At 40.9% G+C, this 25,717-nt stretch overlaps 1 protein-coding gene across 1 annotated transcript in view; it reads left to right on the top strand.

Moving 5' to 3' along the window:
- ccser1 (coiled-coil serine-rich protein 1) overlaps positions 1–25,717 on the top strand; it is a gene marked incomplete at both ends in the record, with an annotated part of 104,828 nt that overhangs the window by 44,654 nt on the left and 34,457 nt on the right. Inside the window, 2 exons of the mRNA XM_079221709.1 lie at positions 8,254–8,331; positions 12,396–12,476. Of these exons, the coding sequence (XP_079077835.1) occupies positions 8,254–8,331; positions 12,396–12,476 (159 nt within the window). The remainder of the gene's footprint in view (positions 1–8,253; positions 8,332–12,395; positions 12,477–25,717) is intronic.

Genomic DNA, 25,717 nt, shown 5'->3' with positions numbered 1-25,717 from the left:
GGGCCTTGAGTTTGACACCAGTATTCTAAAGCTATCGGGCTGTAACTTGTATGGACAAAATGTTTCAACATTTTAAAATACACTGAAACTTGGTTGTGGTGAAGGAAAACATGAAAATAAGATTTTGTTTTTATTCCTCACTTCATTGTTGCTTATTAAGAAAGTTTTGCAGCAGATGATTAACATGTTTGTTTGCCAAACTTTTATTGGAAAAAAAACACCAGCTGGCGACTAAGTGTTAAGAAAAACTTGACAAAATTCTTGTCATAAAAGTGATTGTTTTTTTTTCCCTCTTCTGATTAACAATGGAACATTCATCTTAAATATCCTGAGCGTCTCTTCACTGTTTCACTGACTGTTTTTTCAAGAGGAGAGAGACGGAGGGAGTGACAGCAACATGGAGATTGATATATGAAGCAGGGAGAAAACAGCGAGAGCTGAAGGAATTGAGTTTAGGCAGGATATTGAAACAGGTAGGAGCTGTGTGTGTGTGTGTGTGTGTGTGTGTGTGTGTGTGTGTGTGTGTGTGTGTGTTCTTCTTACACATGAGTATGAGTAAGAAGGTGAGAGGCAAAAGCTAACCCTGTAAACAGAGCTGGAGGCATAGAAAAGCACGAGGAGAATATGAGGAAATGGTTGCAATGCTACGAATAGGACATTGTTCTACTTGACTATAAGATAGATTGAGGAGTGAGGGGATGAGGGAAAAAGGCTTTGGGGGAAAGCTATCTGTGAGGTGCATACAAAGGGAATGCATTCAATTCCAAGACATTAAGTGAGATAACTCAGTAAAATAGGAGAAAATTAATACAGGAGTGCAGGAGATGGCGGTGGGAGAGGAAAAGCCTCTCTCACCGCCATCAGAGAATGAGGAGGAGTGTGGTGGAGAAAGAGGGACAGAGGGGAAGAAGAAAAAGAGGGTTTGAGGGAGGGGCGAGAAGAGGAGAATTTGTCCTGGCACTCCAGAAAGCAACTCTGCGGGTGTAAAAATAATCTACGGTTGCCACCTGAGAGGCTGCAGTGTCACAGTGCGCCCCAGTTTAATTTAGACCCGATGCATATGACATGATTTTTACCAGATTTTGTCCCAGTTAAAGTGCTTTACTGTATTTTAGGAGACTGAAGTAATACTATCACATGAGTGTTGTTGCAAGAGGTGTTCAGAGTACCAGTGTGTTTTAAAAACAAAACAAAAAAAAGTCCAGGACAGCAACTTTTGTCCCTCCATTAATTAATTGACATTTGTGTACATTCACCTTTGTGTCGGCAGACATGAGGAACTTCTTTTTTTAGTGAAACATTTATCATTGTGCCACATGCTGCATAATTAGAAATTAATAATGTATTATTATAATGACTTCAAGTTTATAATTATACATCGTTCCCCACAGCAAGGCGTTGTATGAGAGAGTTAACAAGATATACACGAGCACACACACTATATAGACAAAAACAAACTCATGCAAACAGGCAGTATTAACACACACACATCCTCACACGCATGTATTAAACTAAATAAGATGTGGTTTGACTTTCATACTAACAGGGAGGATGGCGAGTTTCTCACACACACTGCCACAAACTGAAGTGTATTAATGTGTGAAAGAGAGTGAGAGGCTCTCGGGATTCACTGTCCTGACTTTCATATTTTCTGTTAAATTCATGTTCCTCCTCATTAATAGTGAAATTTCAAACGACTCATTATGCACAACACAATCTGAATGATAAAATAGGTAATTTGTCAAAGCGACATGTAAGACTGTTGAGAGTACCAGCGACAGGTGCAGATTTAAACACTTGGTTAACACTTGGTTCATAGAAACTGAAACAAAAATGAGTTGCTTATAGGTTTGGGAAAAGATCATGATGGTTGTGGTTAAAATAAGTACGTTTGGTTACATAATTTTCTTGACGTTAGTTAAATAAGTCACGTATGTGTTAAGTCAGTTAAGTACTGACATACGTGAGTTGAAATAAGTCAACTTTGGGTATTTTGTTGATCTTTATACTACAATATGTCACCTGCCGTCTGCCTTTGCTCCTACTGTAATTACTAAGGCCACTTTTTCTTGAACGGTCTGTCAGTACACCAATATCTTAAAAAGCCAGTTCAGTCTGAGGCTCGTCACACGAAGACAAGTTGGACTGATCTACTGCTACTTAGCGACAGTTGTTTAGAAAGGAAGACCAAAAGATTTCAGGTTATCTACCTTACCCCATCTCAACATTAAACAGCTGTGTTTTTAAAGTTAGAATCCATGACACCTGCTGATAAGAGCTAAACAGACCTATGGAGAAGCAATGACTACAGAAAGATTAATAAGACTGCAAAAAACGTCACAACGGCAGTTTAAATGGCTTAAGATGAGCGCAGCAGTTTAAAAGGCTGTGCTTTTCAGTTTCAAAAGAGTCTTAATTCAATCAGAACAAATAGACAATCAATCCGAGTTAAAACACTCAAGAATGATCTCTGAAGTGTGACTCTTTGTTCGATCTAAGCCATAGCTGAAGCCTGTCTTTGTGCTTCTGGTCCTTTTTAAAATGTCATATTTTATAATCATTGATGCGTCTGTGGGTTACTGTCTCGCCAACATGCAATACATGCAGAAATAGAGTATGTCACTGCATTTAATTAGGCTACTTATTTATAACATTTATGCTATCTTTAATGTGATAATTCCAGCTCAGTGACTATCGCTATATTTTAACAGGTGACATCTCTCTTCTAACTCAAACAGCTTGAGGTTACATAACTGGTTTGACAGGTTGCCTAACTGTGTCTGTGCGATGTGTCAGCTGTACTGCCTCTTGAGGTGTTGGGGACAGACAGAGAACCTTTAGCACCACATGACTGCTGCTGTTCACCAGCTGCTGTGTTAGAGCGGGGTCATCCTTCAATCGGAGGATCGGCGGTTCAATCCCCGGCTCCGCTAGTCCATGTTGATGTGTCCTTGGGCAAGACACTTGACCCCCAAACTGCTCCCGTACGCTGTGCTGTGTATGAATGGGTGTGAATGGGTAAATGACATGTAGTGTAAAAAGCGCTTTGAGTGGTCGGAAGTGGTCCAGAAAAGCGCTTTACAAGTGATATGGTGTGATTTACCAGTCATAGTCTACTAATGGGGTCTCACTTATAAAACACAAAATGTTGCTTACACAAAAAACAAAGTGCTTGGTGATGAGGTGATCTTTATGTGCCAGGTGAGGAGATTGGAGAAGGCAGAGTGCGTGACAGTCCTCACGGTGACTATTGACACTCTTTTCTGCGGTTCTTTAAAACTATTTGACGTTACCTTACGGACGATGATAATTTTATCAGCTGCTAATTCGGTAGTTCGGCCCTCTCCTCAGCACTAATAATGCTGCTGGTTTGATTGTTTATAATAAAAGAGGATCTATAAGTACAAAGTAACGTGTGGTATAAAGGGAAATGAAACATCTATTTTTTTCATTTTCTACAGTCCGTCTCCACGATGTTCGTATGCATGGGTCAGAGTTTCCGTACAGATGTGCACATTCTCCCCTCCAGTTTTTTTTTTTTTTTTTTAGATCACGACTTTTGCACTTTTTTCTTCTTTGCTATACGCCTCCAAGGCCCCGTTCCGTGCGTTCACGACTGTTCTAAATGAGACCTCTGGTCTACTGACAGTTTTTAAGTTTTTAATTGTACATTCTTGAAGGCATGAAAATGTATCTATGTGCAAATGACATTTTTTGTTTTATCACCTCTCTTTTTTTACACTTAAGCTGCTTTGCTTGCCCTCTTCTGTTAGCGTTAGCAGGAATATGTCATTAAAGTCATACTCATAGGCAGTCAGGCAGGCAGTATGTAAGCACAGACATCAAGTAGACAGAAATAAAGACATGGACAGATATTTCGTACCAGAGGAAGGCTACGTAATGCAGGGTCAGTGTGCTATTTTGGCACGAAGTATAGAACATTTTTTAACTGCTTTTGCAATTTGTACCAACAGGAAAGCCAATGCATAACATTCACAAATAGCTGGTGAAATAACGAGGAGTAATTACTTTTTTTTGCTTGGTGGTTGCTGGATCAAACCACCATATTGTCTCTTGTTTTTCAAGCTACGAGTTGCTCCTCAATATCTCTTCTGCAAGGCATTTGGGGACAATATGGTCCATCAACACCAACACCAAGCACTTTCAGTATGTATGCTGGCATTTCCCAAATGACCTCTACATGTGTAACCATATTATATACTCAAAATATGCTCAACAAATTTATATATTTATGTATACCTGTAGTTAATGAGATATTTTCTTGGGCTCTGTACCAATAGTTGAATGGGTTTTCGTTTAGGTCTTCAAACTTAGAATTATTGTCCGTTAGTCAGGCTACATTTACAACTAAAGGTTGAATTAAGAAGTGGAAAGTTATGGATAGGTGTAAAGAGAACAAAGAGAATGCATTTGATCGTGCTGTTATTTCTCACACCTCTTTACCCAAAATCAAGAAATGGGCAATGTGTTAAACAAACTGGATGAAGAGGGGTGTTATAATAATAAACAACACATTTTCTCAACCGTGTCTTTCTCAAAAAAAAAGTTAACAAATTGAATAATTTCTGCTAACAAGGAGAATGCAATTCATCTCCATACCCTCTTCAACTTGCTGCTGATTGCAACCATAGAGTGGCCTCAACCCTTTATACAAAATCACATAAAGTGGATGCACTCCAGTGATTTTGATCAGATTTATCCCCACTGAGGCTATTCCAATCACATTAGAAATAAATTTGCATGCCCCGCTTTTCCTCCACAGCCTTTTCCATTCAATTCAGCTTTGAACAATTGGTTGGAACGCCACCTGATGGGTGACTAAATGCACATTGTGGTGCTTCTTTTAGCAAGCAGAGTAAAGTTTCAAATTTTTGTTCCATGTTTGTTATTGTCTTTCTTTTGTTAATGAATTTTGTAGGATAGGACATGGTAGGTTTGCTCAGCAACAAAGCAAGGCCATTACACTTTTTCTTAATTGTATGTCATCCCATTGAGGTCATATAAGCATGAGTCCATTGGCATTTATGTCTGCGAGGCCTCGTTGAGGTACATTATCTCTATCTCTCTCTTTATGATCCTTCTGTGTTCCTCCCACAGGTTATAGCCATCTCCTTCTCTCACTTTCTGTTTATACTCTTACGGTCTCGTCTGACCCGTAAACAAACCATGCAAGTCATTTAAGTCGACATGGATTTATTCATAAGCCTTGTCTGAACATTTGAGACACAACTACTGATATACATGCAGTGCCATGCGCACCACACACACACACACACACACACACACACACACACACACACACACACACACACACACACACACACACACACACACACACACACACACACACACACACACACACACACACACACACACGGCACAAGAGCATACACACTGTGCGGTTGTAGCCAGACAGCTCATTTAGAACAGCCTTTAGTCCTATTCGGGTGAGATTAATTTAAGAGACTGACTAATGTAGTAATTGTCACAGCATGTTAGTGGTTTTTCGGTCCCTTCCAAATCTCATGTTAGTAATTTTAGTGCTGTGCTTTGGCAGGAGGAGAAAAAACATATCCCTATTTGTTTTGTTAATTGTTTTTCTATTTCCGAGAGGGAAAGTATTTTTTTGTTGGTTTTATTACCATGGAAGCACTTAGCGAAGCTTTTAGCTTTGTCCTCCTTGACCATTCTCTTTTGTCTATCTGAAGCCCCCACACATACCTAAACATCAATTAGACCTGTAAAATCAGGGAGCCAGTAAAACAAAACCCATCAACACTTTTTGAGACACTTGTCCCCCCCCACCACCCCCCTCGCCCCACCACCATCATTAAATACACTGGTGCTACTTCTGTTTCTGTAACTTTCTGCAAAGGGCAACCTGAGCCCACTTCACGCTGTTTTTGGCCAAGAATGCTGAAGTGAATGCTGAGGCTAATATTTTTCTTCATGGACTGAATTCCCTTTTTAACAATGAATGAAAGATCTGAAGGATGAAGGATCTAAATGCCGTCCATCATTTTGACATACTGGAGGCCTAGGAGCGCATCTGTGACCACCACGGGTCACAGAGTGGTGCCGGTGGCTGAGCCTGATCCACTTTGTTTATTTCCCATATACAGAGCCAGGGCTGTGTATGAACACCGGATTTTCTTCATACCACTTACAAAACGGATAGCTAGTGGACCGTGAGGATAGAGCCGCTGAATTTGTAACCCGGAATCATGGACTCCGACTTTAAAAATGACGAATGAGTCTAATGAGGCCACTGAACCAACAGACCAGTAGCAAACACAAGCGAACACAAACGTGTGTGTGTGTGTGTGTGTGTGTGTGTGTGTGTGTGTGTGTGTGTGTGTGTGTGTGTATGTGTGTGTGTGTATGTGTGTGTTAAACACTGAAGCACATACAAGCACACAGCGGCGGCTTCACACCCTGCTTACTGGCCCCAACGCGGGGCCCGAAGGCCCTTTGCTGACGCCCTGAAATGTCCCGAGGGCAACGTCTGTGTAGATGGAGACACCACCACAGACTTCTATGGGGTGCATAAGTGATGATTAAGAGATAATATGGTTGTATTTATCATTACATAGTTTTTTTTAAAGACATTTCCTGCATATATTCCTTTTTAAGTAAATTAATAATTTATTATTGGTTAATCCATCAATCCATTTCATCTGCTTTTCTGGGCCCAGGGGTTTTTATAAGTAATTTAATTGAATCCTTGCAGTTTATTTTTACATGATGTTGGCTAAATTGCAATCTATGTGGTGGTAAAATGGGTTAAAAAGTCTCAAATTGAACTTAGTAAACCCTGCAGAAGCCCTGTTTCAACTTTTCTGTCAAGCTCCTTTTATATTTCCTCACACAGTTATTTATCCATTTAGGGTCATCATAGCAATCACAATTTAACACACAAGTTATATTTGTGCATTTCCCATTATTGATGTGACTTGAGGGTCAGACTAGCAGGCTGTGTTTGCATCAGAGAGGTCATTTGAAGGACGTTGTAGTAGATATATGGTTCCCTGTGGTCTCCCTCTGACTCTCTGTCCTTTAGCTACATGGCTCCCCACGGTCTCAGACCATCATGCTCAGCCTCAGGCCCTCTCTGTCCTCTCCTTCTCTGTCACTGTCCCCCTTTCCTCCCGTCTCCGCCTCATTTTACTTCTGTTATCTTGCCCCTCTTTTTATGTCCTTGAAGAGGTAATGACCGTCTGACGGTCATCTGCCCCTTCTCTCTCGCTCTGTTATTGCTTTCCTCTTACTCCCTCGGTTCTTCTCTCTCTCTCTCTCCACATCTTAGCTACCTGTCACTTTCAGAATCGTTTGAATCAGTACTGCTAAGTCTGCAGCCTGATTTCGGACCTCCCCATGAGTCCTTGTGTAGCCTGAGATCTTCTGCCAGCTCCCTCTTGGTTGTTGACAGTCAAATAACTGGACTTTAGAAAACCCTGCTGGTCGTCAGACTTTATATTTTGCTGTTTTTCCCTTCAGTAACTTTGAAACACAAGTCATGTCACATCATTTTACTTGGGTGAACTCAATTTGTGCATCGGATAAACGAGACTCGAATAACAATTGCAGCACAAATATAGTCATAAACATGATGCATCATAAACATCAAACACATTTTAATGTGACATAATGCCCTTTTTAGGATTATTTACAACCATCTCTTTTTTGTTGTTGCTGTAGCTGTGAAGCACTTTGTAACGGTTGTTTTGAAAGGTGCCATAAGAATAAAGTTATTTTTATTAGTATTATTACTCTCCTCCCTCTCCTGTCTTCTGTCCCGGGTTGCTGCGCTCCATCTTCCCCACAGTAATGTCCCCTGACAACACAAGGTCACATCAAAGTGCTTTGTGCTCTGGGGGGCCGCCATAGGACACGCCAAGTTTATCACAGACACGTAGGGAGCAGAGGAGATCACATTGCCTGCTACATGCATGACACACACACACACACACACACACACACACACACACACACACACACACACTAGCGAGACCAGCAATATAACACGCTAATAAATGCACATAAAATACTTGCAAACACACGTAAACTTTTATGGACAGAGTCAGAAATTCCCATGCAAATGCACGCACATGCACACGCCTTTCGTATGTTGTCATTCTCTTAGGCTCTATGTATTGCTTTTGCGGGAATATGGAATATGATATAAATCATGCAGTGTCCTAAGTAATGTGATGTCTTGTTGCTTGTGTCTAGGATCCCGGCAGAGAGGAGGCCTTGCTGCAACAGCTGAGAGAGAAAGACGAACTGATTCTCAGACTCCACAATGAACTGGTGAGGTTTGTGTTTAAATGTGAATGCAATGTGAGACATCGTCAGCATTTTTCTTGATGTCTAACCACCAAATCGACTTTTTTTGCCACGGTAGTGTTTTGATGTTCAAAATGTCTTTTAGCGACAGTCTGTATAAAAAGTATTCAGCATCTTTGACCAGCAGCAAGTTGACCAGACAAAACACAATGATTGTGTGTTCATTTTGAATCCAACTAAGGCCGCAGAGGACATACAAGCTTTTAATGTATCGGCGGTAGTTTTAAAGTTGATAGATCTGTAATGTAAGATTAAGATTTCTCAACGGATTTAAAAAAAATAAATAAAATAAAACGACAGCTCCAATTTGACTTCCTCACATCCAGAAATAGTATTAGATAGCAGCTGCCAGCCAGAAGATGGTTCAGATGATGGTCGTTCAGCGAGGTACACATGATGTGCAGTTATGACAAATATCAACAAATCCGATAAATCAAAATGTTTATTTATAATACGGTCGTGTACGAGTCGTGTAAGAAAAGCAACTCATATAGTGTCAGACATTAATATATGGAAGGTTTTGCTCTAATTTCATCTCTATCTCAGCTTCTTTCTCTGGATCCCTGTTTTTCTAAGCTTTGAAATTAATAATTGAACTAGCTTGAATGTTTTTGAATTATTTGTTTTACGGGTATGAATTAAAGACTAATTGCCTTTGAAGCACCATTTTTCATTCTCTTTCAAACATTTCAAAGAACTGGAAAGTTTAACTTTTGGATTTGCCAAACAGCGTTGTCAGTTTTCCTTCTTCTCATGATGTTCTGCTGCGTGAGACAGCAGAGGGCGGAGTGACAGGAAAGACCGATCACAGAGAGATAGGGGAAATGAATGTGGGAAGGGTTTTATCGTTGGCTTGAAGTCACAGCAGTGTGGCACCAGAGAGCCCATCTTTTCCATCTTTGTTAATGTAAACTGCGTGTTCCCACCAATTTAATGTAATAGCAGAATTATGATTGGGACTTCAGTCCAGCCAAGAGAGAACTATAATGTTTTCACAAATCTGCCCCCACAGACGAGGATGGAAAGCATGGATTCATTTCCATGTTTGGATATTTGATATTACCAAATCACACATGAAAATGGGGATTTAAACGTGAAATAGTGTTGGCTTTGTTTCTCTCCACCCTTTTGGAAGCTCGATGTTGGATCATCTGCGAAAATTCTCCACACGGCAACGTTTTTCATCATTTGTCATTTGCACATCCATAATTTGTCACCTGTTCCATCAAAGCAATGTAATGCAGACATTATGCCAGGCCTTAGCAGCATAATGTGCCAGCGTTATGGCGCTGTAATGAGATGCCAGTCCAACCCACTGACTTGAGTCTCATTTGGCATCTGTTTGTTTGATGACTTTCTGGCAGTCGTATCTCATTTTTCTCCCTCAGTAGCACCTAACTTCTCTCTCTCCTCTTTCTCCATGGGCTGTGTCAGCACTGTGTGCGCTTAATGTCGAGGTAAAGCTAGTGCAGGCCACCGTTTTTTGGTGATATTTGTCAAAATTCACATTGCATCCCGACAGTAGTTGGTAAATCAAATTCTCTGACCAAAAAAAGGTATCTGGGCTGTCACAGCAGGCATGTAATAAGCCCCTAAAATGATTTTGTTCTGCCTTCATGAAACGACTGGATAGCCAACCATCTTTTCTCCCTAAATGGCCACTCAGATGCCTACATGCAAAGGTACGGTTTCCCCACAACACAGCTGTGTCTGGAGTTACTTACTACTCAGACCAGACCAGAAAGGAGCTGTATTAAGACATTTTAACCATAATGTATCTCCGTGTCAGGCTCACACACTAAAACACCCTTTTAATTGCAGTCAATAATTCCTTGTAGCTCGTTTTCTGTCTTTTTTTATAAATACATGCAGCAGCCTATAATATATTTTCCAATTATTTATGGTTCCATTTCCATGTGAAATGGAACCATATCTATCTATGTATGACAGTATTTCACCGTGGCAGTTCTTCGTAGCTCAGAATGATTCATTTGTCTGGAGGCTGCGACAGTAGATGTTATATTATAGTTGATAAGAATTAAATAAATAAAGATGTAAGATTATCAAAAGATTATAGTGACGTTGTCAAGAGCTTATTAACCAAGAATACATTTCATTTTCATTCCTACTGAAGATGCACATTTTTAAAAACAGGTCACCATTTTTAACAAGGATGAGAAGTTTCCTAAAACAGCATGGCACTGTGTTTTCTTTTTTAGCAAGCGTTGATAAAACAAGAGTGAATAGTGCATTTGTATTCAGGATTATTTACAGCAGCTGTATGTGGGATTTAATAAAAAAAAAATTGAAGCGTTTATGGTTATGAAGGAACATGTCAGCCATTGCTAGTGTGGCTTCAAGCTAAACCGCATCAGGCTTCCGATGCAATAAAGTCATTGTTCAGGATTTGTTGATAATAAGAAAAATATAGAATTTCGCATGACACATTTTTTAAGTCTCCAAGTCGGTATACAGTTTGATCACCCTTTTCTATTTACATGGGGTTAACTTCTCCTTTTTCTCATTACCCCTCCACCCCTTGTGTATTGTAGAGGTGTTGTATCTCACTCTTACGCTCTCGGGACTCATCCATCAGACTTTGGGCCACGCACAAACACACACAGATGCTGATCACCCTTGAATGACACTTCTCTCTAACAGGGATGTTTAGGCTCCCGCTACCAGCTGGATTTGATTTCCAGACATGTACTGCTTGTGTGTGTTTAAAGTGTGCCTATATCTGTTTGTGTGTACATTGTCAAGTCCAGCCGGTGTCCTTACTGCAGCCACAGCCTCACCTTATTTTTAGTCCACTCCATAAGTCTGTCCTGGGAACAAAGTTCATTGTGTCAATGTTTCAAATTCATGAAGTTGTACATTTGTGGGTCCATGTTGTCCTTGTGCCCATTTGTGAATTTCTATATGTGTCTTAGCGAGTGTCATGAAAGGGATACCTTGCCTCACACAGCCAAGTTAAAGTGCATCATTTGGAAGGAAAGGGCAGCTCATAGCCAACGCTCTTTTCGCTCTGCCTCCGTCTGTAAATCTGCCAGTGAAAACCTATTAATTATCTCCGAGAAGGACCTGCTAGCTGGCTGGCTATCACTAGCTGTCACTATTTATGACTTGTCTCCCCTCTCTCTGCTGCTGCATTTTGTTGAAGGGCTGTGCTCCAACTGCAACATTTAACCGCGGAAAGACCCTTTTGCTTTTTATGTGTGCATGGGCATGACCAATGAAAACTGATTTTGAAGGTATCTGTCAGCTGGCCTCTGCTGGATTTGAACAGGACAGTGTATTGGGTTTAGAGCCATATCATACATTAACTTTATTTCATTCTCCTTACCATTAACCCATCCTTGCACCGTGTCTTATTTCTGGCAATTAAGTCAAGGATAATGAGTTTTTCAATATTTCATATCCAGTGCAACTTTCAACCCGTTCTGTTCCCCTGCCCATGAGCAGCGTAGGGCTAGCATGACAGAATGATTAGCGACGGTGGAAATAGACGACCAGCAAACTGCCTTTTCAAAATAATCACATAGAGGTACCCTGGTCATGTTAAAAGGGCTGTACTTTGAAGGACAGGGCAAACACTTTTCTCTCTACACATCCGTCTGTAAATCTGCCAAAGGAAACCTATTCATTATATCGCAGAAGGACATTTTTCTTGTCGGCTGGCCAGTGCTAGCTGTCACTTTTTATGAATTCTTCTCTACTGGTGCACTTTGAGGAGGGTCCCGTCCAATATTGCTGTGGAAAAGTTATCCTGCAATTCAGCACAGTTTTATGACCTTTTGGATTTCCAGGAGAGGCAGTCGAAGAGGGAGAACAGGATTTGGTTCTAATGTTCTGAAAAGGTGCAGAGGTTGTCTTTTCTCTTGATTGCTAGTTATGCAGGGAAGCCTGCTATACTAAGTCTGCCGGGAGAGAGACCATTTAGTTTTTCATATTTATTCATATTTGATGTTCTTTTTTTCACAACATTTTGGACACGGCTGATGTGTGTGTGTTTGTTTTGTATGCAGGAGAGTGCCAAAGCTGCCCAGAAGATGAAAGACTGCCAAATGACTGACCGCGCAACACAGACAGAACACATGGGGCCAGAGGTGAGACGCACACAGACCACACACACACACACACACACACACACACACACACACACACACTCTCTCTCTCTCGCTCTGACAGACGCAAACAACGCACTCTGTGCTGCATTTCAAGCATGGGGGAATGTGCTTTATGTAAGAACGCCTGAATCTATAAGATTACAAATAACTAAATGAAAATCAATTTTCACAAAAATCTTTACTGCAAGCCTCTTCCTTCTCTGTCGTCTTTCTTTGTTATCCTTTCTGTGGCAATGTATTTAAAGCTGAGCCACAGCCGCCCCTTTCTTTCTTCTTTTCTTTCCCATTTCTTTAAGAGCATTCTCACATTGAGCTCAAGCAATAATCCATCTTACTCATTTGAAAGATGTTGTACTGCAGTGACATTCATATTATAGTCCACTACCTGCTCTCCCCTCCTTCCTCCAATTCCCACAGTGCTGAGAGAGGGTGCTGTGCTGCTTCCTACCTAGGCCCTTGACATGGCCTCTTTGGCTTCACTAGAGGCTGACAGTATGGGAACGCAGCAGACTTAATGGATGACTGTCTAAAAATGGCTGCTTATAACAGAAACAGGAGCAAAGTTTGGGGTCTGTTTCTTTGTTTCTTGTCTCCTTGTTTTAAAACACATTTTTCATCTCCTCTGAAAGTTTCTTTATACCTTTAGTCCTGCAGAAACATAGTTAAAGAGAGGGAAAGCTGTTTCATTGTGTGCACAATACTCACACTAACATATAGTGACGTACACACAAACACATATGCACACAGATAATGTTTGACATATCATAGTGTCAATGAAAAATGAATGCACATAGCAGAAATACACCTGTGTATGTTTGTGCTGCAGAATACTCTGCTTTAGTTATTGGCTTTGCAGAGCACTTACTTTATATGATTGTACTTGGATGCAGAGATTTAAACAAAATAATGTAATTAGCTGTGTACCTCTGAGAACTGCACATATGATCAGAAAATGCATTACAATCATGGCAAATCACATCGGCACCTTTTGTGCCCTTCAAAGAGCTGCTCTTCCCTCTATGATGTGCTCACAGTTTCACAGTGGAGTAGTGCGTCTTGAGGAATCTCCCGTACTGTAACTGTAAAGGAAGAAAGAGTTAAATGCCCAGTAATGATTCCGCTAATACACATCATGTTGTTCATTCCAGCCACAAGTCTACTGCCACAGAAATTAGCCTGCTAAGCTTCAGGTGCTTCATTTGCCAGACCCCATTGGGAAAAAAAGGAAATGGTCCAGAGTGTGTTTCCTTGTAGAAAGCAAGAGGGTTTTATTGTCTTCTGATTTTTCACGGAGCTAAGTGAACATCTTTTGTCCAGTTCATTCTTGCCTCCTTAATCTTTGGATTTCAGTCATGCCTATTGCTCCATGATCTTGCAGCCTTTGCTTTTTTTTGCTTTCATTGAACCACAACAGACTAGTTTGATATGTGGACTTAGTAGTGGAACAAGATCCTATTAAGTTATTCACTCTGAATTTGGTTTTTCTGTGCTGAAACAAAGTGTGCAACTCAAATTAGAGACTGCAGACGGAACACATACCTGCCCCCTCACATGACCGTAAAGACAGTAAATCAGCTGACAGGAGAGGCCTTTTGCCAACATTAGCCTAACGAGGAATAATACTGTGACAATACTGTGGGATAGGATTGCCGATCTTTCAGCAGATTTGGATAGCCAAAATAAGCATAAAGTCAAGTAATTTGTACCATTTTTCAGTTGCAAACGATGACAGTTCTGACATTACAGATGTTGCTCAACTGGCCGTATTTATTCGTGGTGTTGATGAGACTTTGGCGGTCACCGAGGAGTTCCTTGAGTTGGTACCTATGACAGACACTACTACAGTGAATACATTTTTTTAGTGCTCTCGTTGAAGCGCTGGACCGGGTCGGAGTGGACTGGACCTGTGCTGTCAGTGTGGCTACAGACGGTGCACCATCAATGATCGGGAGAAATTCAGGGAGAAAGTACAAGCTGCAAATGGAGAATGGAGGTTTTTGGACATTTGACTGTATTTTGCACCAGGAGGCAGTGTGTTGCAAGTTGTTAAAAATGGATCACGTCATGAAAGTGGTTGTCCAAACTGCTTTGTGACGTGTTTGGCGTCAAACGTGTCACAAAGCGAGGGAATCTGTAGAGGAGAGTCCAGGCAGATAAACAGTTTTATGATAACTGTCATCATTCTTACGTAATCAGTTTTTTTCTTTTCCTACGTCTTACGTGTCTTTCTTTCTACAAACGCACTAACACACACGGCATCTTTAGATATGTCTGCGCTATGCTCCATTTGCCATCACTGACTAATGCATCTCTCATAATGTAGCCTGCAATGGCCCCACATAGTATATTTGTCAGTATTGGAGGCTACAGCCAGCAAGGGTGTGGGTTTGGGTGTGCAGTATGTGTAAGTGTGGAAATCTGTCCACCTGCCCGTGTGTTTGTCATTCAGTGTGTCTTTCCATGCTGTGTGTGTGTGTGTGTGTGTATGTGTGTGTGTGTGTGTGTGTGTGTGTGTGTGTGTGTGTGTGTGTGTGTGTGTGCGCTTGTTTTGTGAAGCCACCATTAGTCTTGGCCCTGGACAGCAAAGTCAATAAAACTACAAAGAAACTTCAGTCAAATAGATTGCATTTATACCTCAGACGTTATAATTAATTCAATATTCTGCTCGTTTGTGTTGTCATGCCTCACATATCATAATTCACAGATTTCAATGGTAATGGCACTAACAAAGACTGCATTTAGTTGAAGTACTTTGTTTTACGACAAAAAAAAAAAAATGGACAGGCATTTTTACGTTGTTATTAGTTCTGGTCATTTTTTCCGGTTTATTTCCATTAATTTAATTAAAAGTATTTTCAGACACATTGATTTGCCTCATCGGGAGGAAAGAGAGAAATATATTTCTGTCCTACAGTACAGTGTGTATGAGGGGAGATTTAATCTTTGAAGATCCTCAATTATACCACCTCTCCGAGGTGAAGTGCTTTGATTAATTTGCGGTTAATCATTCAAACTCAAGTAGTGCCACTAACTGTCTCATCTGCTCTGCAGGTGGAAAACAGCACAATATGGCACACTAGATGATATACGGCATTGGTCCATTTGAAAGGAGTAGGGCAATACTTGAACATCAACTGCACAGGCTCATTGCCGTCTCAGAGCGTATGTTGGAGGAGTCGTAGTGACTCCTTCACTGCACAGTGTCTGGCCAGGACCACAACAACCTTATCGTCCTAATGCAGCACGTCCAACTTTCGGAATGCTGGCCGGTACTCAAGCGTATGACATTGCTATCTATTATAAAACCAGTTCCTAGGTACGGAGGCCTCCATATGCTCAGACCCCTTGAGTAGATGGGCTCTTAATTAGAGGAGCAGCTGGCTGCCCGCTAGCAAGCTAGGCTAGCAGCACAGGTGACTTAACTCAGCAGTAGCTACAGCATGTGTGGCCTGATTTTAGCCTCCCCCTTCCCTTCCATGTGTGCATATATGTGTGTGTTCAGCAGAGAGAGAGAGAGTGTGAGACAGAGAGAGAGACACACACGCAGAGTGCACGTTCATGTGTGTATGTGAGTGTGTGGGAGATGCCGCAGCGTGCAGCAGGCCTATATAGGTTAGCTACCCCAGTGCATCGAGGACAATCGGCGAGCAACAGAAAGTGTCTATAAGTGGGGCAGCTATTTCTACTGCTTCTGCCACTTCACGAGGTCGACTGTCGCACTCATCCTCTCTCCCTCCTTCTTTTTCTGGAACGTCCTCCTACTTTTCCTCACTCAGTTGTTCGCTGATCCCCGAAAGCGGAGAAGTTAGCTTTTAGAAGTGCCTCTGCTCGCCTCACCAAGGTTTTCGGGGGCCTTAAGGAATCCGACACGCTGTCCTAGGACTTTAAACGGCATACGTTGTGTGTTGCTGTATTCTGGAGGGTCAGAGAAGTAAACGTTCTTCCGATGGTAGCAGTGCATGCCTCACTCCTCACTGGCAAGTTGCATTGAGCTTGCAAATTTATGTTTGCAATGAATTTGAGTTTAGAGAAACTGTCTCTCTAACTCAAATTAGAGAGACAGCTAGTATGCTTACCTTGTTAGCTTGTTAGCTCTCACAACTGTAGTTAGTAATTGTAAATTCACCGTGTTGTCAAAGCTATAATGAATAATGGACCATTTTGCATTCATAACACACCTACATCCTCCCATACAGTGATTTATTAAGGGGCCCTTTCAATCTAACAGATGCCATCGTGATCTTCTTCAGCTGTAAATAAAGCCAAACCCGCTTTAGATTTTTCATATATGATGGCAAATTACAGTTGTAAATTTGTCAGAATGCTGAAAAAGTGAAGGCATGGTAATGCTTTGGGAATGTGATCTACAAACTTATCTAAGTTCAATCCTCAAATATAAATAAGGCATACATCAGCAGATGCATCATATTGCCATTATAGTTTCCAGAGAGTACACATAGAATATTTTGTCGTAATTTTGACCCTGCGTGAGTCACATACTGAAACAGTCTTTTGATAAGTGGACAACAGGTGGATCTACATATGCACATGGTATTCTTGGACCTTGTGAGAGCCGCGAATGGAAAAAGAGCCACATATCCACCTGAAGCTGGCAAGGTGCATTGTAGTAAGAGGGCCCAACACAAATTGAAAAGTGTGAACCAGAGAAAAGGCGAGAATCTATTTAATGTCCCGCAGAGACTCTTTAAAACTAGAGGTATGGTGACTGTTTGAACGGTTTTTTTTTGTGGAGGGGATTGAATCGATTGAGATTGCTTTCTTTCAGGGAGCTAATTTCATGGGCATTCTTAAAAGGAAAATGTTATGGGGGGATTTAAAAAGCTCTTGATGGTTAGCTCACTCTCGCTCCGTCTTTGTCACTCTCCTCTCTGTCATTTTCTATTCTCCCTAGATTTGTGCAACTTTACTTTATTTTCTCCTTTTTTTCAGCTGCAACAAGCAGCTCTATAGCTCGCTCTATCTGTCATGTGGTCGGTCCACAAAAAACAAGAAGAAAAAAAAAAGGTTTTTATTCCAGGACACTGACATTTGCAAAGGAGTGTTTGTGTCAGGATTGGCTACAAAGTGAGGACCCAAAATGCCAACAACTGTTTAAAGTAAATTATTCTCCAAAAAACTAGGACAGGCTTTAAAACAGACCAGGTCAAAAAAGGCAGAGGAACAAAACAGGAATCAAAACAGGAATTGAACAGGAATCAAAAACTGGAATCTGACAGGACAAACAAACGGTCTACACACAGTTAACACGCAGTACAATCCGACACTGGGGCAGGAGACAAACAGGGTTTAAATCCAAGGGGAAGGTGCAGGTGATTGGAAACAGCAGGAAACAATCAGGGACAGGGCAGACAACCACAGGGGCAGGAAGTGCAGGGACACAGAGGACACACGAGACAAGGACTTCAAAATAAAACGGGAAGAAAAGAAAAACCCACATCGTTTGTGAGGTTGTGTGTGTAAATGAATCTTAATGCATGCATAGAGCCATGCACATACAAGATCGCAGATATAATAAATGTGAGCTTGTTACTCTCTTTTTGTCCTGCCTTCACACCCACCCCACACTTCACCCCCTCTCGTTTTAGTCGCTTCTGAAAAGAGTGAGAGCTGAGAGATAGTTGAGGATCGTTTATCGCCTGTTCATGGGCTATTACATTTGAATGGAGAAACATTTAAATACATAATGCATGTTCTTTCCTCTTTGTCTCTTATTCTGCTTTTCATCTCTCTCCATCTCAAAAGAGAAGTATACAGAGTATGGAGGGACTTATTTTACGTCATCAATTTGAGCTCGATAAGTCATTCCATATGAAGACATGCACATATAACTCAAGATCACTGGTTAGTAAGTGATTTAATATGTATATTGTGTGGATAGCACATCAGATTGTTAATGGATGGAAGAGAAAAAGAGCGATATGATGAACATTTGACATGTTTTGCTGCTGCTACTTTTTTTAATAAAAACAAGTAATTCAACAAATACTACTATACTTGCAAACATAAAGTACAGCCAACTTTATTTGTATGAGTTATCCCGACACTACTCCTTCTAAATAGCAGATTGATCAGTTAAAAGTAACTAATAGGCAATGCCAAGACAAGGCAATACAAATAGGGAAGGGATAATCAGATATGTCCCTGTAAGACCTTATCAAAAGCATGAGGTGGAGATGGGATTCTCTAAACAAAGGACGTGTTTACTCTGCTTATACAGAATCCCTGAGCAGGACAAAAGGCAAATTATCAAGAAAAGAAACACTTGTCTTCCTTCCCATTTACAATGTACTGTGTGCTAAAACAAAACAAAACAGCTGTTCTGTTTTCATCTGAGAGAACTAGCTTTGTACTTTGGATGTTTGGACATTTGTTCTTGCACTTGGATCTTTCCAGTCTGCTTTTCTGGTTAGATCACCCTTTGATATGTCCTCACCTAGCCAGTACTTTATCTGTTCTTCATCCCTGTGTTTTTTTTTATCTTGAAACCGTGCACTGTTAAGGGATATAGCAAGTGTTTTATATATATCATTTTTCACAGCACTCACATGCAAAGTCAATTTGCAAATCCTCGTAACTGATACATCCACAACATTCATGAAAAATGGGTTGTAAGTGTCAGTCAATATCCCTTTGATAATACTGTGACATACGACAGCACTGTTCCAGCTCATCAGCATCAGGGGGCGCTGGTGCTCATGCACAAGGGAAAAGCCCACGTGTGTATACAGAAGAAGTCAGTGGGCGTAAATCTGAAGGGCGTATTTGTTTGGGGGTTGAGTTCAAGTATTAACAATCTTCCTCCCGAAAGTCTACCTTTCCCTGCGTACGTCTCGCGCTAATAACGGTTGCCTCCTTCCAGCTGTATATGAATATGATCACTTGTACAAACTAAAGCAGAACGGCCATCGATTACTTTTCTTTGCCTTTGTTCTGGGGGATGTTTTTGTCCGGGGTTATTGATCCAGAGGGTCAGCAGAAAAAGAAGGCTTTGGTCTAGCTTGCCTGTACTTTTGTCAAAATATCATTGCTGTGTACGGTTGTGGCACGGATCGTGTTCAGCAGACCCCCTGCTGAGGGAGCTCTCCTCATGAACACCATTGGTTGGTGTTTATGTATCATGCTGGGTCTGGGGAACCCTGAATTAGTGTGTGTGATGACAGAGATCACATGGATCTGCGTCACCACGCCTGTGATAATTTAAGCAGGAGGATGGAGGGTCCAGTGCTATGTAGGTCTCCAACTCCTATTCCTGTAAACTAGATAATTTTGTACGATGGTAGTCCTGACTGAGTAATAGTGCTGCTAAGGATAGAAATAAGAAAGACAGATGGAGAGAAAGAGGAGGAGATGGAGGCTGAGCACCAGAGAGGCAGTTTTCTGTCCTACTTAGGTTATATACATTATTTTTATGTCTGTCAGTCTTCTGGTCCTTCAATCTTTCTTCTATAAATGTATGATGTCCCTAATCCTTCTTTTCTTCCTCTCTCTTCCTCTCTTCATAAAAATGCCCTTGAATGTCCCTTTCTTTCTCTCTGATCTCTCTCTATCTTCATATTGCTCCTCCTTTCTCCGTCACTGGTCCCTTACTACCTTTCCGCTCTGGTCTCCCCCCTTTCCATTATATTATTCTTCTGGCTTTTAAACTGTATGTCGTTCTTCTCAAACTTTTGCTTTCTTTCTTTTCCCATCAGTCTTCTATTTGCCTCCGACATCTGTCTCTTTCGCATGTTTCTCACCCATTAATTCCTTGATATCCTCTCGCTCTGCCTTTCTACAGTCTCATCTTCATGGTCGGCCTCTAACCTGTATATCTCTCTCTGTTCACATTTCCTCCCTCCCTCCTCTCATTCCTCTCTTTTATTACCGTTAATCTTTCGCCCTGCCTTACCCCTCACTGTCATTGCTCATCCTCTATTACAGTTTCCCTCCAACTGTTGTTAACCCTCTCCTCCCCTCTTATTCACTGTTGGTTTGTGCTGTTTTCAGCTCTTGTGCTGTTATTTATGTTTACTCTGAGACTAAAAGTTCAATCCAGCTAGTCTCTGTGGCGAGTTGTGAAAGTGTGACGGCTGTTGACTGTGAAGGAGGTCCAAGATCAAATGTAGCAGGATATTGGCTCTGGGGGCAGGAGATGAGTTGGTTTCTATCACTGCAGTGTTGTTGATCTGCATTCCTGGAGTTGTTTGTAGACAATGCTGGTCCTATGGACGGATAGATAGATAGGTAAGTTGGTAGGTAGGTAGAGTAGAGTATTTTATTGCAGTTTTATGTTGCCATCAACTTTTACTGTTCAAGATCTCTTTCCATCTGCTTGTTAGGATTAGAGCCGCGTGTGCATGTGTGCCAGAATGTGACTTATTGTTATAATTAGTGTAGTACAGCATTACATTGTTTCTGTGGATCAGCAGCTAGCTGAGGTCGCAAGGTGATAGCAGTACAACTGTTCAATAGTTATGCACATTATGTGTTGGTGTGTTTGCAGTATTTACCTGCCCATACTTTCCAACACCTTCTTTATATTCCTCATCCTAAATACGTGACAAACTGCACTGTAAATTATAAACATGAACACCATTATGTTTTGACACACATTGGTACTGTACTGAATTGTCCTGCATTTTTTTTTTTAACAAGCTAAACAAACGTGATATAACGTGTCAACTCGTGAGCTTCATAGGTGCTGGTAGATTCTGTTTCCTTGGAACAGAGCACGGCTAGCTGTTTTCACATGTTTCCAAACTTTGGCTAAAATAATCTAACTGACTCTAACTACATAGCTATGAAAGTGGCGTCAATCTGCATATACGCATGTTTAAAAAAAGTATCTATAAATAGTCTTCATTTACACTTGTGTTGCTTTGATGCGACCACAACCAGCTTATTGTACTTCTCATGTATTATTGTGAACTGTACATTTTTAGCTTGGCAATATTTATAGTTTAAATAATAAAGCCTACAAGTCTAATACATTGCAGTCCAAAGTATTGTTAACGCAAGAATATTTAACTATATTACCATAACAAAGCATCCACTCATTAAGGCAGTATGATTAACACTACAGTGTTCTTAAATATCCACTTAAAGCTAAGCTCCTGAGCAGACCTTCATATTGAGGCTAAAGGACAAATACTCCCAAACCATTAATATGCAGTCAGCAAAATGTGGTCGCCATATTGGATTTAAAATACTATAACAGTAGCAGGATTACAAATTATCATTTAAATGCAAGTGTATAGACCAACTGTGTTTTCTCTGGCATATTAAAAGATGATGCAGGGTTTACTAATCATATCACTTCATGCAGTTTGTTTCACTGTTTTGTTATTCAAAATAATTAGTAAAAGGAACAGAGCATTACCTGCTTGAACAACATTAATATGAATAACATAGCTGGCTATGTGGAGGAACAGACCATGGAAATGCTGTTCTTTGGGCATTGTGCATACATGTTTGCTCATTTGCCTAAAACAAAATTATGTCCTTGTCTCATGGCTTCTCAGCACAATGTTGTAGAATCTGTGTAACGTTTGTTGTTTTTGGCAAGGAAATAGCCGTGTGGGTACAAGAAAAACAACCCTGTGTGGGAACATGAACAACAAACCACCAGTATTTTTAAACCCTGTACTTGCTGCGCCGTCACCCACCAGCTCTATTTTTTCTTCTGTTCATCAAAACTGGAGCCGGTGACGCAAAGCACCTCACACTTCTTTCTAAATATTATGGAAAGGAGGCAAGGGAGTCTTTGTTCAGTGTGTAGCCAGTGCAAATAGCCGGGTATTTTAATCGACACATGTACTGTAGCTGTTAGTGAGTGAGTGAATGAATAAACGAGCTAAGCATGTGGGTGAGTCACATGGAAATCACTCAACTTTGTAAGCTGCTTTGCACCTCCTATATCTATATATCTATATATATATATATATATATATATCTATATATCTATATATATATATATATATATATATATATATATATATATATATATATATGTATATGTATATGTGTTCTCTTTGCAAAGACACGTTTGCAGTTATTTACACATAATGAGAAATGACAATCTGCCACTGATGAACACACATTATTGGGCAGTCAGTGTTGGCGCTTGATTTATGATTGCTGCGAAAGATACCAAAATATGGTATTGCTTTCTCCTCTGATCTAACAACAATCCCTCTTTGTCTCTGTTCCCTCTTTTTGTTGTTATTGGTTGCTCTTTGTGTCAACATGTCTTCTGTTTCCAGGGCATCAAGGCGCATGGGAGCGCCACTTTGTCGTCAAGGAGACCACTAAGTGAGTGTCTCCGTTCTGATATCACCTGACTGGACGTGACCGTGTCTTGTGGTGGTCTACCTTAATGTATCATACTAGATGGGAGAACAAGGGGTCTCGGTACTGAAGTTTGATTAATCTTCAAGGCTCGACAGGCCAATTGAACTCTGCTCTGCAATTGTTTTCCTTCACAAATCAGCATGTACTGTGTGCCTTTTTCCACTTGTTTTCCACAATCAAATTGTCTCAAGTGTATTAAGTGTGTAAAAACACATTAGTCCTACACTGAGTTCAAAACTAATTAATGAGTAGTTTAAGTGGAACGTAAGTGTTTATGGTTATGGCAACAAAAGATACAGATATGTCATGCCCTGACAAGCCTGACCGGCTTACATTAAAGCAGATACCGTCACATAATCCACTGCTGATTATGTGAAGTGAAATCATGATGGATGGATTAAGGCGAGCCAGTCTATGTATTAATCAATCCTGGTATGGAGACCCTCTGAGTTCAGAATGCCACCTGCACTACCTTGTCATGTAATGTAGACAAGAATGCTGCCTATTGTACCTATCGTGAATAATCCTCCCCAAAGTGATGGTGACCCTGAAGGATCTTGGCAGCAAGATAATTTCTTCTGTGTTTTACGTCGATGCAACAGAACAGCTCTGTCGGCTGGAAGTCAATGTAAAATCAATGTCATATTTTCTGAGGGGGAAAAAAAAAAAATCTATGTTCGAGTATAAGTCAGTGGTACAGATAATTTCTCTTTTATTGCAATTCGATGGTGCAGATCATTTCTGTTACAAGCCAATGATCTTGACAAATGACGTGGTTTCGGATATTGAACAGTGTGAGAAACACTCCGGTCTCAGGGCATTCAAGTGCCTAAAAAGCCAACTCAAGCATACCTGAAAGATTCTAGCTCATTTGAAAGGACCGAAATGTGTATTTTGCTCCAATAGTAAACGGTATTCATACGTTATGTATTTATAAGATGCTATCTGGACTGTCCAGTTCTATAAATGAGACTGGCTAATAGTATCCTAACACATAACAAACTCAGAGATTTGCAAATGTCAGTATTCAGTCACCATGGTTTTAAAGGTGCACTTTATTTTTCTCCTCCATTTGCGGAAATGTTCTCACTTATGGAAATTCGTCATCTTCCAACATAGAGATAGCATTCAGACCGTAGCTTTTTGTAATGTACTGTGAAAATAAGGTTAAGCTCACGATGCAATATTATGTTGCAGGGAAGTTCAGGAATTTCCCAAAGTGAAAATGCCTCAGGGGGGGAAAGCTAAACAAAGTGTACTTTTTTCTCATGTCCTGATTCCTGCCTACCTACCCGCACTGTGCTGGACTGTACTGAAGTTGAGCATGCTTTAGGATTAAGAGCCCCGATGTGTGAATGCAGTGTCCCAGCCTTCCTCTTCCTGTTCATGTGTGGACTTTAACCCTGACTGCTATTGCACTATGATCTGTAACCCCGCCTGTCACGGCACTATAGGCCTTTTTATTGACATGTTTGACTCGTGACCTTATCCAGACAGGCTTTGGTCAACCTCCACCCACCAACACATTGAAACACACCAGGCATTAATACATGCTCACAAAGACCTGACTCCACACGCACACACTCAATCAGGACAAATCTATTGTTAACTATAAAGCACAAAAGACCAGTTTCTGGGGGTTTGATTTGTTTGTTTGTTTGTGTCTGTGTGGCTGTGTCACATATGCTCAGGGATATATAACCGCTGTGTTTGAAGGTCAATGCAAAAAGAAGCAGTAAGAGCCATTAGAGCCTCATTTGTTTGCTTAATTTGTGCAAGGGCACCTACAGACTTACATCCTTGTGTATGTTTGTCTATCTGTCTGTGTGTTTGTGTGTAGTTGAGTTATTTTTACACAAACATCCAGATTTGCTGCATGAAGTCCACCACTATCGTGTGTGTGTGTGTGTGTGTGTGTGTGTGTGTGTGTGTGTGTGTGTGTGTGTGTGTCTTGGCTATTCTTTCTGCTCATTAAACTCCTCAAGGACTGACAGTAATGTTGTGCTGTTGAATTATTAGTCACTTCTGGACCTGTTGCAGGACAAACAACATTAATGAGCCAAACCCCATTTATTCAGCAAGGTGAAACCAAGTGGCAACCACCATGTCTGAGTGTTGGTTGAGTGTTGCAGCCAGAATAGCCTCATGATGAAGTTCCTATAATGTCCACTAGATGCTTGTGCCAAAGAAGACACAGACTGCATGTACTTCAAGTTGGAAAAGACTCCTGACTTCTCTTTAGAAATACAAAGTCAGTATTTCTCTCCATAGCAATGGCTAATTCCACTTATTTTTATGTGTATTGGTGCTAATTTTGCTAATTAAGTCATTCGAGTTAAAGATGTGTATTTCTGGGGGCCCAATTTGCCTCTCAAGCAGTGAGAAAACATGTGACGCTTCCTGCTCGTTCGCCAAGGCTGAGCCTCCCTCAGGCTCCACCAAATTTGGATCTTTGTCAAACAAATAGCAATGTGGCACTGAGTGGTAAACCTAAGGCATCGTAAGCCCCACAGACAGCACATACTCTCTAGTCTCAAAACTCGATTCAAGCAGTGAACCATTACATTTGGCTGAAGCGTTTCGCAGGGCACCATAAAGGACGGACAGAGGAGGCTCTAGGTGGAGCAGAGCTCTCTGAACTTTTATAAATACATTTTGGTTGTACATGCATTGTCTCTTTGTGATTTGGTGACTTGTAAACATGTGTTGGTTGCCAAGAAAAGACAGTGCTTGTGTATGAGTTTGCAGGGCGTGGTAGAGGTGGTTTGCTTATATTGGCATAGTGGGAAGGGGTAGCAGGTGGAGAGAAGGAAACTGTGTCTAAGCCTGCCCAGTGGCAGTCACGCCGAGATGAAAGATTCCTTTACCCA

This window comes from Taurulus bubalis, assembly GCF_910589615.1.
Source record: "Taurulus bubalis genome assembly, chromosome: 8".
Taxonomy (NCBI): Eukaryota; Metazoa; Chordata; class Actinopteri; order Perciformes; family Cottidae; genus Taurulus; species Taurulus bubalis.
The sequence above is the reverse complement of the archived record's forward strand: the minus strand, read 5'-3'. Positions and strand labels throughout refer to the sequence as shown.